The 19,448-nt window shown below is 32.5% G+C and overlaps 1 protein-coding gene across 2 annotated transcripts in view; it reads left to right on the top strand.

Annotated features, from left to right (window-relative positions):
- Positions 1–19,448, top strand: part of SCN7A (sodium voltage-gated channel alpha subunit 7) — a 95,233-nt gene that overhangs the window by 18,584 nt on the left and 57,201 nt on the right. For both annotated transcript variants that reach the window (XM_009182369.4, XM_009182367.3), the window contains exons 2-9: positions 1,476–1,720; positions 4,876–4,994; positions 5,353–5,442; positions 6,756–6,884; positions 8,377–8,468; positions 13,158–13,364; positions 13,635–13,704; positions 16,604–16,745. In XM_009182369.4, coding sequence (XP_009180633.1) covers positions 1,490–1,720; positions 4,876–4,994; positions 5,353–5,442; positions 6,756–6,884; positions 8,377–8,468; positions 13,158–13,364; positions 13,635–13,704; positions 16,604–16,745 — 1,080 coding nt within the window. In that variant the 5' untranslated portion in view covers positions 1,476–1,489. The remainder of the gene's footprint in view (positions 1–1,475; positions 1,721–4,875; positions 4,995–5,352; positions 5,443–6,755; positions 6,885–8,376; positions 8,469–13,157; positions 13,365–13,634; positions 13,705–16,603; positions 16,746–19,448) is intronic.

Below are 19,448 nucleotides of genomic sequence, written 5' to 3'. Positions count from 1 at the left end.
TTCTTGCCATGAATGGTGTTCCAATAATATTAAATAACTTATCTTTTGCTTACTTTTAATTAATAGACAAGTAATGTGTGAAAGTATTAAACAACTCTCTTTTGCACAACAGTGAAAAATTCTGAAGTAGAACGTATGTGTGAGTATATATATGTGTGGGTGATTTCTGTCTTGGGAAGATCTTATGGAAGTAACTCAGCTAGTGCCAGCACCGTGAAAGAAAATACAGAGATGCAAAATGCCACAGTATCAAAACCAAAATTTATTATCTTTAATTGCAATAATAAAATTACAGAGAGTGTTTAGACAAACAAATGAATAAAAATCAATCAATTGACATTGAATAGAATCTTTGGAAGGGTAAACTTTGACAGGAATTGGACTGGAACAAATTAGTAAAATAAAATGTTTGTATGTGTGGAAAAAAGAACCAGGTTCATGAATGGCGAATTGATGCATGAAATTATATTTAATGAACACTACTTTGAGTTGCCTATAGGATATCTTGAAATAGGTAAAGACTAGAGTTGAAATATGTGAAGACTACTGGAGTACCCCAAAGATAGAATTATAAAGATGATTACATTCAAGGACATATATAAATAAATAGTATTCAAGAATCATAATAGAAAATTGTTGAAAGAAAAATATTTTGTGTGTAAGGATTGATGACAGAGAGAAAAATACCATGAGTAATTTTCAAGGTGATCAGTTTGAGTTTTTATTTTTACAGTGGCTCACAGATTAAAGAGTAATTCTAGTAATGCAGAAAGATAAATAATTTTGTTTTTACCTGTTAAGTTGCTGCCTTTGGTGAAGTTACTATATAGACAGCTGGGGGAAGAAAGCGTTTGGGAAATATTCTCATGTACTTGATAAATATTTGTATGCAAAGAGTAATTAAAACTCTGTTTGCCCATGCATTCATCAGAATGATAGATATAGCAGAGGAAGAAGGCAAACCCTTAAGAGATATCAGAGTTAAAATTTGGGTTAATATTTGACCGATACTGTAATTGATTTTAAAAAAGTAATCAGAGATACAAAAAGATACATGGAAGAGCAGGGTGCAGAGCCAATGCAGAGTAAGTTTAAAGAAGAAAAGTGTAGTCAATTTGTAAATGTGTCTCCCAGGGAAATAATTGGATTTGACCAGAAAAAGTATCTCTAGCAAAAAAGATCTTTCTAAAAAATATCTCTTTTATTATAATGGAGAAGTTGAAAGGTAGATTTCAGTAAAAGAAAGAGTTTAAAACAATGAATAAGTGAAATATATTGAGTTACTCGTGAAATTACAAATTAAGTTTGATATTAAGTACAATAAAACTCAGGACAACTTAGATTTCTACAAAAGTAAGGAATATGTTCTTTAAATGCATGCATTCAGTTTACTGGTCTCTATTTTTCATGTCCCAACCTTTTGTACTTTTATGGTTTTATTAGTATACCCAACTTTAATGTAGAATTTTTTGCAGGTACAAAATTGGAAATGTTGGCTTCACCAGAACCTAAGGGCCTTGTTCCCTTCACTAAAGAGTCTTTTGAACTTATAAAACAGCATATTGCTAAAACACATAATGAGGAACATGAAGAAGATTTAAAGCCAAATCCTGACTTGGAAGTTGGCAAAGAGCTTCCATTTATTTATGGAAACCTTTCTCAAGGAATGGTGTCAGAGCCCTTGGAAGATGTGGACCCATACTACTACAAGAAAAAAAATGTGAGATTTAATTGAGATTATTTTGATGACATTTTTATTATTTTATTTCCAGACATACAGAAAATGTAATTGAGATAGGATACAAAAAGATAATGAAAAACAGGGCAAGATCTGATTTTAAATTATACAGAACTACATAAGATGTCTCATTTTGGGAGCACACATATTGGAGATTTTTATCAAAACTGATATCTTACCTGGTTAGGTAGTATTTTGGATTACTTTACTTCATAATATATGTATTAGTATGCCTTAATGTAAGTGAAATATTTTAAGGGAACATGATGATTGTCCATTTGTGGTTTTCAATTTTAAAATGCCTGTAAAATGCCTAGAATGTGCTCAACAATTTAAAATGTTCAATATGATGAGCTTACTCAGAAGTTAGAAAAGTAAATACAACCCGTATGTTATTTATCATTTTTATTCATTCATACATGCATACACTTACTCCTTATCTCCAGAATGACTTTAGGCACCTGCTACTGTATGTCCAACCCCAGAACAAGCACAAAATGTTAAATATGAAAATAATCACATTTAGAAATCAGAGATTGGTGTGAACCAATGAAGCTGAAAGAATCATTACGGATCCTGCAGAATTTGAGTTATAGCTTAAAGAACACTTCAAAGTTTTAATAAGGGAAAGGGAAGACCTATGTGTAGGTAAGAGCAGAGAATGATTCTGGAAGGAGGAAAAGAAAAAGTGATGCTATAACTGGAAACTTAGCTGTTGCAAGTTGTGAGATATGAGGTGAGATAATGGAGATGTCAACGTGGATTTAATATGGTGATCAAAGGCCTGATGCAATGAATATAATGTTTAAGTAGCATTAACCCAACAGATTTCTAAATGACTATTGCATGGAAGAGATTGGATTAGAAAGATGAAATAACAGAGAGAGTAATCCAGGACTGAAGTCAAGAGGAGACAGAGAGAACAAAGCTGAGAGGAAACAGCACGATTTGACTGGCTAAAAATGCCAAGGTTTTCAGCGTAGAGGAATGGGGATGCCACTGACAAAATGAAATAACTAGAAAGAATATCAAATTTGGGGAAGGTGACAATTAGCTTCATAGTGAAAAAAATTAATTTGTAGAGCATTCAATGATATTGTCAAATGGGTGACAAGGAATTGCACCACATTCTCTGGATGGAAGACGAAGTGATTTTTTTTTTAAATAAATTACAATTCTTTGGAATACTTGTCATGGTGGAAGAGTATTGTCATTTTACGGTAGAAATGTATATATTAACTTAAAAGACTCCCATATCTCTGGTAGCCTCCATGGGCATTATGCAGCATTGTTATAATATACATGCTTAATCTTGAGAGCATTTTAATGAAAGTATAAGTTAAGCCCTCATCTCAATTACTTCTACATTCAGTTTTTGCTATGTTTATGTCATAATAATTGATATGGCACAGTAACCATAGGGATAGGTGTAATATTGCAGAGTTCTGAGTACCCTGCAGTGTGTACAGACATGGTTGGCAAAGCGCTAGTTGTGTTATTGAAGACAAAACCAAACATTTTGAAAAATAAACCAAGGCCCAGAGTTACTCTTGGTCTAGTTCCTGTGAAACATCTGGAGCAAGAACTGCACAGATAGCTTGGTATAAAAGTGCTGTTATAAATGACAATTTATTTGAGTTATATTAGGTTTATTCTGTTAAAGGTGGCATAAAATAAATACTTTTATAATTAATAAGACAATTTCAGCTCTTAAATTGGGAGATTATTATATCTGAAATTACTCATCACAATCACATATATTACATCTTGTGTGAAGTTTGAGATTGTTCTGGAAAATAGCATGAAAAGCACATTTTAAAAAAATCAGATTTACTTCAGCTCTTTTAAGTTTTTATTTTCTGTTTGCATTTAAAATAGAGGGAAGATAGCTATAGTATAGGTCAAAGTGTTCACAGATTGTGTGTTAGAAAAATATTAAGAAGAATTATATCACAATTTGGTTTCCATTTAGAACATTTATTCATGAAATATTATTGAATATATATTTGTACTAAGTAGTCTGTTTTTCTGTATATATACAAATATAAATAGAAATAATCACCTCTGCATAACTGTATTAGATGCTGCATACTGTAGCATCTAATAGATTAATTTAATATATAATTTTAGTATACTATAATTTATTGTGCTTCAGTATGTTATATATTATAAATTATAAAATATACTCTTTTAGACTGTAAGCTATAAAATGTTTGCTATTTGTATTTATTTATACCGCACAATAAAATTTTTCCAAATGGATATATAGTGGAGATATATATACACACTTTCAATGGGTGCACATATATATATATCTCTACACACACAAAAAAATATATAAAAATATACAAACTTGCTCATATTCAGGTATTATATATATATACCCACAATATATATACACATGAATATGTATTATATATATACACACATTATATATATACACTTGAATATGTATGTACATATTCATGTACATACACAAGCATGTACACATATTTAGATATACGACTCAATTTTAATTTCAGAATATTTCTGATATTTCATTATTTTTTGTTAGAATTTTAATGCTTTAATATCTCAATGTATTAGGTTTACATGTTATAAATTTCTGGTTTAGATATATGTATGTTAATGATATCATGCAAGTTTGGTTTTATTTCATAGACAATTGTTAAGAATTAATGTACTATTTCAATTCATTGAATCTTCTTTGCTACCATAATCCCACATTTGATTTGCTCTAAAATAAAATCTAACTTTTAACATTCATTACGTTCTCAGATACACCGGCTCCGGCATTTTTAAATGGATGTTCGTGAGCCATTGGGATATTGTGTTCTTCCTATTCTGTTGGTTCTCTAAGGAGACCAGAGGTTGGCTTGAGACAAACAACTTTCTTGGGTGTAACAGTAGCAAAAAACCCAAAAAAGCAAAAATGGTAGATAAACAGACAAGCCTCAATACGAATAAAAACATCTAAAATCCTTCCATTTGACTTAGTCTATAAAAATATATAAAAAAAGAAAAGTATAGCTGTTAGAGTCAAAGACTATAATGATGATTGATTGACAATTGGTTGCATAATTGATGAGATTATGGTTCTGAGTTCTAATTTCACTTGATCGCTTTTCTTCTTACAGACTTTCATAGTATTAAATAAAAATAGAACAATCTTCAGATTCAATGCGGCTTCCATCTTGTGTACATTGTCTCCTTTCAATTGTATCAGAGGAACAACTATCAAGGTTTTGGCACATCCATATCCTTTTCTGTTGACTTGTTGACTTTAAACTGTGCTGACATTAACTGCAACTATACTGTTATTCAACTATTTCTGCAGTATTTTTCTCTTTTCCATTTATGTCTCATGTTAGGTCATATTGAAATCTAGATTATACTTCATTAAGTGTTCCGCATTTGAAAATACATATAAAGTATATTTTCTAATATACACAACAATAGTAAATATTAACAAATATTAATGCCCATTGTTCAATAAGATTAATATGTTTCAACATTTAAGAAAATATTTTAGCTCAATGTATATAAATATATATAATAGAAATATATCTTTTCCAATATTATGTATTAACTATTATTCCTTGACTATAAGCTACCTTTTTCCGACTGTTTATTCTAATTAGTGTCCTGCTTGATTGCATATTCATGTCCCTGACTAATTTGCCAAAATGGAGACCAGTATTAGAGTATGTTATATAATTATTTTATACATATCATATATAATTATATATTTTAATATTTTACATTTTATTTTAATAATATTGAATTATATAATACATTATATTTTATATTATAATAAATTTAATATTTGTTAATGATTAAGATAATATTTCAGTGCTTCACATCTATTTTCTTTGCTGTTGCAATCTCATTCCTGATTTGCTTCTAACTCAGGTAACTTTCATTCCTTTTCATTCATTAAGAAAATCCCTTTCTCCCTTTCTGTTCTATTCCTCTCTTTCTGAAGACATACCAGTCATCTGGCTTGCATTAGACTATAAGGATGGAAAGACCCATTAAATTATCTGGGGAAAAAGGCTTTCTTGAAGTTACCTTTTGAGCTTTAATTTTGGAAGGTGACTATAACAATATCACCATAAAAAAATGCTTGAATATATATATATATATATATATATAAAATAAAATTAGATCTTACACATGCCCTTAATGATGATTATTAATTATTGTGTAATCCCTATAGGGATCAAATTTGATATTTGATGTTTTTATCATTTACCTACATAATATGTAAAGACTATTACCTCTCAGCTAGGATTTATTGAATTTTTTTATTTTTTTTAACTTTTATTTTAAATTCAGAGGCACAAGTGCAGGTTTGTTACATAGGTAAACTTTTGTCATGGGGTTTTGTTATGCAGATTATTCATCACCCAGGTATTAAGCCTAATACTCATTAGTTATTTTTTTCGTAATCCTCTCCCTCCTCCCATCCTCTGCCCTCCAAAAGGCCCCAGTGTGTTGTTCCCCTCTATGTGTCCATGTGTTCTCACCATTTTGCTCTGACTTTTAAGTGAGAACATGCAGTATTTAGTTTTCCGTTTCTGTTTGCTAAGGATAATGACCTCCAGCTCCATCCATGTTCCTGTAAAAGAAAATTCATATGGAACCAAAAAGGAGCCCAAATAGCCAAGGCAATCCTAAGCAAAAAGAACAAAGCTGAAGGCATCATGCTACCTGACTTCAAATTATACTACATGGCTACAGTAATAAACAAATTAAAAAGTCAAATGTCATGACAAATGCCATAAGACACAGCCTACCCTATTTAAAGCATTGAGTTAGGGCTCAAGGAGCACTTGCTTTCTTGAATGTTGTCTCATTTATTGGTGGTTGGTTTGTTTTGGCCTACCAAGTAGACCTGGTCTCACCTTCCTGATGACTTATTCTTAAATGCCAGCTAGTTATCATAAACATAGTATTTCAGAGTTGACAATGTATTATTCTCACCAATAATATTTATATGAAAAAATTTCTGCAGGAATACTTTGCTTGGAATTTACACATTTGAAATACTTGTAAAACTCTTTGCAAGAGGTGTCTGGGCAGGATCTTTTTCCTTCCTTGGTGATCCGTGGAACTGGCTCGATTTCAGCGTAACTGTGTTTGAGTGAGTATTTCTTTAAATTGAGTCTATTTTAATGTTTTGCTCAGCAAATGTTTTTCATGAAAAGTAATTGACGTCTACAAAGATTTCTGCCTGAAGATAGTCTGCAAGTGGAGAATACTTCAAAGTTATAGTCATAGTGAGCTCACTCAGCTGCCTCAGACCTAGTCCTCAGAAGATGCAATAAAAATGAAAGGAGTGGGTTATTTTCTGCTTTCTATTTGGAACAAGAATGATAAATATTGAATTTGTGCATTTTAAGTGTGTCTTTTAGTGATCAGTGAGCGAATCCCCTGAATACTTAGGAGAAGGTCCTAGCAGATTTGATTCTCAATTCCCAATCTACGTTGCATGTAGCTACATTGTTTAAGACCAGTAAATATGCTAGAGATCAGAATAATGTATCTTAAACACCCACCCCCTCACACACATTTTCTGGAATGCTTCAGACAATTCTAACAATTTCATGTCTCTTTTTAAAATACTTCTATTTAGTATATTCTAGCTACGGAAATCATTACTGGCATCAAACTCTTGTTAAAAATAATTTAAAGTGATTTTCTATTTGTAGATTTTGGGTCAATTTTTAAAATAACATTTATAAAGGTCATAAAGAGTGTCTGCTATATTGTAAGCAATCTAAAATAGTGTATCATATCACTGTAATCATTACCATCACTACTTTTACTGTTATTACCATTATCTTTGCTGTTTTGCTCTTTCTGTTAGTTAACACTTGCAGAGCCCTTACTATATGCCAGGTGCTCTTCTATGTACTTCGCATAAGTTAACTCATTAAATCTCTCAAAAAACCCTCTGAATCAGGAAGTATTATTAACCCCACTTTACAGTTGAGGCAACTGAGGCAAGAAAGTTTTAAACAATTTGCTCGTCTTGCACAGTTAGTTCATGGTAGAGCCTGGATTTCTACACAAGCAGTCTGGCTTCAGAGTCTGTGCCCTTAATCAACACACAGTCTGCCTTACACCTTCATCATCATCACCATCACCATTGTCATTATTATCACCATCATCATCAATGTCATCACCATCATCCTCATTCTCATCCTCTCTTCATCTTTATTCTCATGTCACCACCATAATTACCATCATCATAAGTTTAAATACTTAAAATGAATCTTATTCCTTAAAAAACTAGATATTCATTTTTCATTGTAACTATCTTTTCAGTAATTAGATAACACAAGATTTTTGAACATAGTGTAGAATATTTGATGAGAAATTAAGAGTATTCACAGTGTCAAACTTTTGTAAACTCTCATAAGTTTATAGGTTAATATTTACCTGGCCACTTTCTACTGCAGTAATCTTTGTCTTCTAATCAATAATAAAACTGTTTGCAATATGGAATCATGTGATGAAGGGAAATGTTTGCATATATGGTTTTAAAAATAAGTTTCAAAAACCATAAAAAGTCAAGAATAAGTAGCAAAGATGTAATGTGACTTTTAGGTAACTCTAATTTAATTCCACAGGGTTATTATAAGATACTCACCTCTAAACTTCATTCCAATGCTTCAAACTGCAAGAACTTTGAGAATTTTAAAAATTATTCCTTTAAATCAAGGTAAGAAATTGCATTGAATATCTTTTTTTCATTTTGTTTTATATACTGCCATGTATTCACTTGAACTTCCCTGTTGTTGTTCAGAGGAAATATTGAATAATGTTTCCACTCTGAAACCAGTGAGTTATCTGAAATTTACATTTATGTCACTCTAGGAGAGAGGAGAAAAATACATTGACTGTATTTATTTGGTGTAGGCTCAATTTTTACAAAACCAAAATATAGACATCAGTAAAATATATTTTAATTTGTAATTCTTACAAATTATATTTGAACTTAAAAAATTCTTCTTAGACTTCTGAGAGAAATAGTGGTCTAGACATATCTAATCTGCCTCTTTCTTTTCCTCATTTTATCAAGAAACCAGTTGATACGAACAAAGTAATATAAAACAAGATGAATTCCCCTTTGCTTTGAGTGCTTGGATAGGGTGCAATTCACATACCACAAAATTCATCTTCTATCAGTGTGGTTGCAACTTTACCACACTGATGGAAGATGCTGAAGACTAAGTTACAGCTCCCATTTCTGAAGACATTCTAACAGAAACACATCAACACCTTCTAGTTTGTTATTGTGAATGAATAAGAACAGTTAGATAAGAACAACGCTACCCAGAATGTTTTAGCTGCAATTCAGAAGTATTATGAAATAGCTGTATCAAGAAAGCAAATAAGGAATGTAATAAAAGCAAAAACAAAGCCTACAGGCAACTTTCATAGACCAGAAAGAAGGCTAAATATATATAGGCTATGTATTTGTAGTTCAGGCAGAACAAATGAGAAAAACAGATTGGAAAGTATGGTGATAATTCATAACCTGTAATATACTCAAACATTGATTTGTACACATTAAGCTGTTGAATTGTGGAGCTCGTGAATTATGTCTCAGTAAAGCTGTTTAATAAAAACTGTCTGTGGCATGGCAGCTTTATCAAATCTAGTGAAGGAATCAATTAGTGAGAGTTATCCTGATGGGAATTTCACAGCTCTAGCTCCCTTACTACTCCCCACATATTTCACATGCATCTTCATCTTAAGACTAGAGGTAAGAATTATTAAATGCATCAGATGAATTCAAGTTGTAATAATACAAGAAGAATTCATTCACTAGAGTTGGAAGCCTACAGGCTGGTAGAGACCTCTCACTCTTTTTTTCAAGGGAGAATGTACTAGGCACATACCAGCAATATGGAGTGAATGAAAATATTTTGCAATATAGAAAGAGAAACATATATTTAATAGAAAGCAAGTATCCTCTTTTAAAATAAATGTGCTTAAAAATAGAAGCATACATAATAAATTATCTTTTTGCAGTCTTTTAACAAATGATGAAATGAGAGAGTAATATGGGCAAATATAACTAACTTTAAGACAGAAAAGTGATAAAAATTATACTACCCTAGATGAACATTCAGCGGTAATAGAAGCCATAAAATAGTATTATCAGTGCATCAAACAAGCACGCTTGTATAAAGGAAGACTAGAGGAATTCTGTATTAATACAATAGAACTGAAAAATGGAATGGATTAATGAAGGAGAAAAGACTAAATTCCATCTTATGCATAAACGGTGATCCTGAAAACAGACGAGAATGAATATAAAAGACAAATTATTGAAATACATACAATAGAAAAAACTTAAAAAAATTTTAACTGGAAAAGAACCCTACAAACGAAAGAGATCAGCTTATACTAGATAAATAATAACTACAATATACACTTAGACATATTATAAAATGTTATAAATGTAAAGTATTAAAGAATAAAAGTATTATAAAATTCTTCAAGCAAAAAAGCAAGAAACGTACATCATGGACAGGTCACCCTTAGACCTCATGTTAATAGTAAACTTAAGTAGGCAGTGGAGTTTCAGAGCTTGGGAGAAAGTGTAGGCAGGGAAGTTGAGACACTAGAATTCTATACTTGGCTGTCATTTGTATGTATAGTCAATAAATGTATGTTCTCAGCTGTGCAAGAGTTCTCAAACAGTACTTGTGTATCTTTTCAGAATATCTGCTGAAAAAATAAGTATGAAAATAAAATATTTAGAAATGAGAGTATTTAGTTCCAAAAGTAATTGCAATGAGCTCTGAAACCATTTCGACACAGAACGGATTGCAAATTACTGTTGCTAGTGAGTTGCAAAACAGAATGCAAATATTATAAATCAGAAGTTAGCACCTGGACTTCTGTGGTTCATTCTTGAACTAGAGACATATTTTATTTATGTTTTAGAAAACTTTGAAATAGATGTTAATATTATAAAAATTTAATGATTTTATGTTGAAATCCAATTTAACTTGGATGAATTGTCAGGATAGGTCCACCTACATTTATGAATGACAACAACCTGCCGTGGATGAAGAACAGCTGCCACTTCAAGTCAGGCAGATTCATTCAAGTCCTCTTAACTCCCTGTTTGTGTGAATTTATGCTTCCTGGGAAGCCCTCGTAAGGATTTGAATTTTATCCTTTCTATAAATCATGATAGATAATATGTGATACAAAATACACAATTCAACAATTATAACTAGGTTAAAGGTCATTACTTATATTAGCAAAAACTGAGAAGTAAGAATAGAGAAATGTGAGAAAATAAATACAGTTATTTTCTCGCCTTATGTGGTGGGACTGAGTAGACACAGTCTTATTGATGTAGAGATGTGCATGTTATTTCAAAATAGAAACTTAAATTGGATATAAGTTCTTGAATCATGTATTTTATCTAAAATAATAAAGGAAAAAATAGACACAGTAAATTTATTGACAAAGGAAAATAAACACAGTGAATAATAAGGAGAATATAGAAATAAAAAAGTAAGGTATATTCTAGTGTAAACCTAATTTACGAAAATAAATGCAATTGATTTAAATTTTTTTTTTATCAAGGCAGAGACTTTAATATGAAGTCAGAAATACAATTAAACTCTATAATAGACTTACACTAAGCAAAACGAAGGTTAAAATTTAAAAGAAGGAGGAAGTTATACCAGAAAATTAAGATCAAGATTGGCATATGGCCCAGAACTTTCTAACAAAATCTAATTAGTATATACTAATGAAAATGATTAGCAGATTTAACTTTATAAAAATGTGATGGTGTCATTTCTTTTCCATCAAACAAAATGTAAGTGCTAAAATTAAAGCTCCACCAAAAATTGAGTATACAATGGAAATTATCTATCTGTATGTATTTTATATATATAATCTATATATATATATACACAGACATAATATTTCTGACAAAACAATATGAAAAAAAATTTAGTATAAAGATACACTAAGGACTCATGACCGTTGCCAAATAAGCACACCGTGCAAATACACCTATTTTAAAAGTTTGGAATAGTAACTACAGAAATTACATTGAAGTGATTTAATTTTTTTCTAATGAACTGCCAAAAATACTTTGAAATGTTCCAGTTTTAGTGAAGGCTTATAATCTGGTTTATACTTTGGTTCAACATCTCTCGAAAACAATGTGAACATGTGTATCAATGCTAAACCACTGTTGTATGTTTGACACCGAAGTTCTATTATATATCTAGTATAATACTTTGAAAAGAGTTGCTTGTAATAAAAAGAATGATACAATTCTAAGTGGCAAAAGGAGGCTATAAACATATATTTAATTATTAAGTCAAATTAAAATTGTATATTTAATCTAGATTATCACATTTCTGTAGTCACAAGAATGACTTTATTTCAACCCTGTCATATATTACTCAAGAAATTTAATCATCTGAAGTCATTCAAAAGAATAGTTTTCAATTCTCACAATAAGATAGAAAGCAGGTATTATTTCCATTTTAAAAAATTATGAAACTAAAGCATACAAATGTTGACTACTTGCATAGTTAACATCACAGAGTTAGTATATTCTTATTCATCATTGTGCTGAGCAGTTATTAGGAAACTAATGCACACAGACTGGCAAATAAGAGAGCAAGTGAAAAAGAAAAGGGAGGAGGGAGGGAAGGATGGAAGAAAGAAAGCAAGTTTATACACAAAAAAGTTAATAGTAATTTATTCTATGAGATATGATTATGTTATTTTTGTTTTTTCTACTTTTCTACTTTCAGAAGTCAGCATGTATTATTTATAATTAGAAAAATGAGTATCCTTAAATAAAGCCAGTTTTAAGTTTGAATTCTCTATTAGTGTTCTGTTATAAATACAGTTTACATAGATCACAGTTGTGTTATTCTCATTCTTGCTTATTGAACTTCTTCATAATTTTATTTAAGTAGCTCACAAAATTGAATTATTATAGGCAATTAAAGAATAATATAGAATACTACTGTTTCAAGCTGTTTATTTTTTCAAGAACATTTTAATTTTGATTTATAACCTTACGCCTTTATTTATGCTTACAAACACTGGAGGTTGGTATGACAAGCAGTAACCAAGAGAGGGAGGTTGTTTTTCTTTGTAAAGAGAAACAAGCAAATAATTAATTTTAAATAGTGTGTCTGAATTATTTTGTTAGGTGTTAAAAATTAGCAGTAATACATAAACCTCAACTTTTGATTTATTATTCACTTTATGTATGAGACCCAAATAATTAGAACATTATAAGATAAAACTTTTGATTTCAATGGAGTATGCAGTTGCTATGGGAGAAGTTTGCCAATAGTGCTTTTCCAAGATATTACATTATTTCAAAAGCAAATGTTTCTCTTTCCAGGTCTGAAGTCCCTCGCAGGGGTCCTGACCCACTGCTTGAAGAAGCTTATTGGTGTCATTATCCTCACTCTCTTTTTTCTGAGCGTATTTTCTCTAATTGGGATGGGGCTCTTCATGGGCAACCTGAAACATAAATGTTTTCGATGGCCCCAAGAGAATGAAAATGAAACCCTGCACAACAAAACTGGAAATCCATATTATATTCGAGGTAAGAATCACCTTGTCATGTATATAAAAAATTGAAACTTTTGTTAAAGGCAAAGCAGTCTTCCCAGAAATGTTGAACACTCAACATTTTGCTAGATTCCCAAAGGCGCTGGCTTGTGTATCGGATGTTAGATTAAAAAGGCAAGGATATTTGCTCTTTTCTTCACAATTGCAGACAGGGATTTTAGCTTCTGCAGAGATCCAAACTGATTTCCAATGTGGTGCTAACTCATAATTACATATAGAATATCATTTCTTGCCTATTTTTCAGAAACAGAAAACTTTTATTATTTGGAAGGAGAAAGATATGCTCTTCTTTGTGGCAACAGGACAGATGCTGGGTGAGTGGTATTAGTTTTATTCTATTAAATCATTATCACCTGTTGGTAGTACTTAATGAAGGACTGTTGTTTTTACTGTTGCTTCCCATTTGATTGTATTATCTCATTTCATCATCAAAACCATACTGAGAAGTTGTCTTAGTCTACTCAGGCTGCATTAATGAAATATTATAGACTGGTTAGTTTAAAAACAAGAGAAATTTATTACTCACAGTTGGGGAAACTAAGAAGTCCACATCAAGATGCTGGGCCAATTTGGTGTCTGGTGCAGGCATGTCCTCTGGCCCATACATGGTGCCTTTTTGCTGTGTTCTCATGTGACAGAAGAGGCCAGAGGTTCCTCTCAGGCCTTTTCTCTTGGTATATCGATCACATTCAAGAGAACTTCACCGTCATGACCTAATCACCTATCAAAGGCCCCATCTCCTAATCACCTTGGGCGTTAGAATTTCAATATGAATGTTGAGGGGACACAAACATTCAGACCATAGCAGAAGTATGCAATGTGGAATACCATTCATCCAATTTTATATAAAAAAGCAATAGTCAGACTAATTCAATGATTTCTTCAAGGTCAAGAAGCTAGTAAATGGCAGAGCTGGAACTTACACAAGAATCTTTTATTTTTTATTTTTTATTATGCTTTAAGTTCTAGGGTACATATGCACAACGTGCAGGTTTTTTACATATGTATACATGTGCCATGTTGGTGTGCTGCTCTTATCTTCTGTTTTCAAGAGTGCTCCAGAGCTAGTGAGAATGACCAAGAGAGACAATATAAATCTATCATTTGGAAAGAAGTTTTGGGAGAAAAGAAATATGAAAGATATGCTGATGGAAGCCGCGATAGCTCGGGCTGGTTGTCCTGGCATGCAAAGAGGCGAGGCTGCATGTTCGAGGCCAACCTGGGCAATACTGAAAGCCTCACATCCATTAAAAAAAAAAATTGAAAACATATGCTGATACTTCACTTATTTAATCTCTTATATGTTTTTATGGCTATAATTTGCATTAATAAAAACCTCGTTCTTAAAATCAGCATTTCAAAATAATTCTTAAGTGAGATGACAAAACTGTCATGTCTCATTGTCCTATAATTTCAGATGAAAATTACAATTCATAAAGGGGAAACAGGGCACTTCGCAGCAGTGTGTGACTCACGTAATTCCCTCCTGTTGCTTTGCTCAGCTGGGATGACTTGGCAGCCATCTGTAAACTCAGCTCTTTCTTATACTCTGGTGCCCAGATTAACAAAAGGCTCATGGGGGAGGAGAGCATGAGTTATATGGTTTAGTTAAATTCAGGGGTTTTTGACATTTTCTCACTTGCTCAACACACACACACATGCACACACACACACAATCACACACATACATATATATAGTTTGTTTGTTTGAGACCGAGTCTTGTTCTGTTGCCCAGGCTGCAGTGCTGTGACTCAATCTCTGCTCATTGTAACCTCTGCCTCCTGGGTTCAAGTGATTCTCGTGCCTCTGCCTCACAAGTGGCTGGGATTACAGGCATGTGCCACCACGACTGGCTAATTTTTGTGTTTGTAGTAGAGGTGGGTTTTCGCCATGTTGCCCAGGCTAGTCTTGACCTCCTGGACTCAAGCGATTCACCCACCTTGGCCTCCCAAAGTGCTGAGATTACAGGTGTGAGCCAATGCACCCTGTGCCCGGCCTCAGCACATATTTTTTTGCCCCGCTCCTGCTAGGCTCCCATTCTATTCTCATATCCAAATGGTGAGCCCATCTCTTTGTATCTGTCCCATCCCATTTCAGCTAATTCCTTTTATGTACATTGCAAGCTCAAATATGACCTGAAATACATTTTGGATATATGTACGTGGTCATGGATATTCAGGATACAATGGTATATTTCAAGGCAAGAAAAGAAAGTCATGCAGTGTTTCACCTGCAGCAGTCATACTTGGCTGCATGGTAAATTATCCCAAAACAAGAAGACAACAGAACTTCATTTGCTCAGATACTATGGGTCAGCAATTTAGCAAGTCCCAATGCATGAATGATTTTTAAACCTCTCTTTGTTCCATTAAAACTAAAACAAGTAACATGACTAAACCCAAAATAATATGAGAGAAAACTACACAAGGGCGTGGAGAGAGGAAGCATGATTTACTGGGCTACCACTGTAATCATGGAACACAACACCGAAGCTCCTAAGTGGATAGAAATATGAGGACTCCCTGAAAGGAAATAAAATAAATATTTAATTGGATCTGCCTCCCCATGTGCAAATACTGCTTATAAATTATCGATGCAATAAGTGTTTTCTCACCCTTAAATAGTGGGTTCTAAAGGCTTTACATGAAGTCATTTGAAAATTATACCCTCAACCATTGCAGTTGTATTTTTATCAGTACTATTTTCCATCAGTTCACTCTGATGTTCAGATATTTCCCTTTTGATATTGGAGTAGTAAAGATATAGTTAATACAAGGCATTTTATTCTTGAAAAATGGTGAGATAATAGATTTCAGTATTCTCACCACAAAAAAAGTATGTGAGGTATGCATGTGTTAGTCAGCTCCATTTTGCCACTGCACAATATATACATATTTCAAAACAGCATGTTGTACTTCACAAATATGTACAGTTGCTCTTTGTCAATGAAAAAAATAAAGAAATAGAAAAAAATGGTTTGGCAAAAACCACTTTTGAGGCCCCTTTTTATTTTTGCTTAATTAACACCGTTCACTGTATCAACTTAAAATCTAACTCATGTGTGACTTTTTAGCAGGCAATTGTTTGGGAGAAGACATTATTCTCCCTGTGGGAAAGTGAGTTCTCTATTACTCAGGACAGATGTTCTGTAGTTATGATTTGGCCATAATGTCACCTAACAGTAAGCAGGTTTTTTTCTTTGTCTTCTTTAGTCAGTGTCCTGAAGGATATGTGTGTGTAAAAGCTGGCATAAATCCTGATCAAGGCTTCACAAATTTTGACAGTTTTGGCTGGGCCTTATTTGCCCTATTTCGGTTAATGGCTCAGGATTACCCTGAAGTACTTTATCACCAGGTAAGAACAGAAAGAATCTGTACTGTAGTTAGGAATGGCACCATGCCCTCGCTTCTAAGATAATGGTCAAATGTAATATAGTTTTTTAAATTTTTACGTGCAGAAGAATTGGAAGACAAAAGAAAAGAGAACTAGAATTACTGAATGTCAAATTATAAGCTGGCCACAATGCCACGTGTATTATATCTTACTTAATCTTTGAAACAATTCTACAAGGTCAGAGAGAGAGAGAGAAGAGAGAAGAGAGAGACTGTATGTGTTTGTTTGTGTGTGTGCTTTTTATATGAAGACAGTAAGATTTGGAGAGGTCGAGTAGCCTCCCAAAATTTACAGCAGTTGAACCTCCCAGATCTCAGATCATAGTCTTATTTCAAAGCCTGTGATATTATGCATTTGATAATCACTAAATAAAGTACATTTCTAGGTATTAATTCTTTAGTTAAAACATTTTGAATTTATGACATTACCATGTTTTAAGCAATTATTTATTGAATATATACAGTGTCCTATTTCTTTTTGTTCTTTTATTTCCTCTTATCCAGTTCAATATTCAATCATGTTCCAGTTACCATAACAGAAGGCTTACTGTAATGAGAATTGAAATTCAAATTCTGAGAATCTGTGTTCATAACTAATTATGTATGTGTCATAGTTTCTCAGGTATGATGCTCATTAAAATGGGGATGCAGTTTTTCTTTGAAGAGAAGTTCTATCATAGTAGAAAATAGTGTTATTTTCAAAGCAGCATTACTCTAACTTCTGAAGTTATTTATAGTTGAAGAAGAACATTCTTTATTTTTAAACAAACATTCATACACATCCAATCCATGCTTATTTTGGTTGACTTGATAAATTTTGGGCAATATATGTGTATATATGGGTCATCAATGATGATAGGCTAAAGTAATATATTTGGGGCACAGAGTTTCATAATATATTGTTAAATGGAAATCAAGTAGACCAAACATACATGCAGCATAATTGTATTTTTGGTAAAAATAAAGAAAATATTACAAGTGACATTTTTATACAAACTATATTTTTCTAATTTTGTTAGACTGGTAACCTCCATTGGTATTTCCAGTCTCTTTGATAAGATTCAGTGTTTTCTCCAAAACACTAGGAGGTTCTTATTTCTAAAATAATTTTATCATGTTATTCTTCTTCTAAATGTCCGTCAGTGTTTTTCAAATTCCCATAGGCCAAAGTTCCAACTCTATATGCATGATATATAGTGCCCTTCAAGGTCTCATCTGCCTACATCTCCTGATTTATTTCTTAACATACTCTAATATATGCTCTCTGTATAATTATTTAAAAGGTTTGCTGCTTCCTAAATGAGCTTTTCTCGTAATGTCGTATTTCCATGTATGTTATACCCTCTCCCTAAATTTAACTTTCCTTCTATCTGCCTTCAGTTTCATGCTTCAAATTTATGCTGTGAAACCATGATTTCTTCTTTGAGCTTTTCCCCAAGCCCAGTGTAGAAGTAAGGCACATCCTACATGGAATGCCACGGGCCACTATACTTTCCTCAGATTGTGATGTTTTAGTTGCTTGTCCAACTATTTTCCCATTTAGAGACGAACTGCCTGAGACACTACCTGCTAACTTTTTATCTATCTGAGAAAAAAAAATAAGAATTTTTGTCTTATTTTAATTTTTTTGCTTTCCCAGCATCTATACATACAATGCTTAATGGAACTTTAATAAAAATATAAGTGAATTTGTATGGGCTATATCACTGTATATGCTATGATAATACAGGTTTTGCTCTTCACTTATTACCCCCAAAATGTATGAATTAATTTTTCTCATTAGCAATTGTTTTAAGATAGTTCTTTCCCTCTACCAAAGAAATAGGGAACCAGTCTGGAAGTGTCCTGCTGTTAGGGCCTTCAGGATCTTCATTGTTGTACTCCAAGTTTTTGTTTGTTTTTTATACTTTAAGTTCTGGAATACATGTGCAGAATGTGCAGATTTGTTACATAGATAAACATGTGCCATAGTGATTTGCTGCACCCCATCAACCCATCATCTATATTAGGTATTTCTCCTAATGCTATACCTCCCCTTCCCCCCACCCTCCAAACAGGCGCCCCGGTGTGTGATGTTCCCCTCCCTGTGTCCATATGTTCTCATTGTTCAACTCCCACTTACGAGTGAGAATATGTGGTGTTTGGTTTTCTGTTCCTGTGTTAGTTTGCAGAGAATGATGGTTTCCAGCTTCATCCATGTGCCTGCAAAGGACATGAACTCATTCTTTTTTATGGCTGCATAGTATTCCATGATGTATATGTCCCACATTTTCTTTATCCAGTTTAACACTGATGGACATTGGGTTGGTTCTAAGTCATTGCTATTGTGAATAGTGTACTCCAAGTTTTTACTGACTAATGTAGATAGAGTTTGTTTTGATTTTGTCTAGATTTGTACGCTGAACATTGCCTTAAACTGAACTAATTATGAATAGGGAAATTTAGCAATTCTTCCCAAAGAGTATAGTGTATGTTTTGGAGATTATTGTTTTCTATTAATTCAAAATATATTTATTTTATCCAAGTATTCTGGTATGCTGTGGGTACAGAAATGAACAAAACAGTATCAACCCTCAGGGAACAAAGTTATGTTTACAGTATAGCTAATATTTATTGGGAAGTCGGGATGTGCTAAGATCTTCGTGTATAATGTTTCACTTTATAT

Source organism: Papio anubis, chromosome 10 (genome assembly GCF_008728515.1).
Source record: "Papio anubis isolate 15944 chromosome 10, Panubis1.0, whole genome shotgun sequence".
NCBI classification, from domain to species: domain Eukaryota; kingdom Metazoa; phylum Chordata; class Mammalia; order Primates; family Cercopithecidae; genus Papio; species Papio anubis.
The sequence above is the reverse complement of the archived record's forward strand: the minus strand, read 5'-3'. Positions and strand labels throughout refer to the sequence as shown.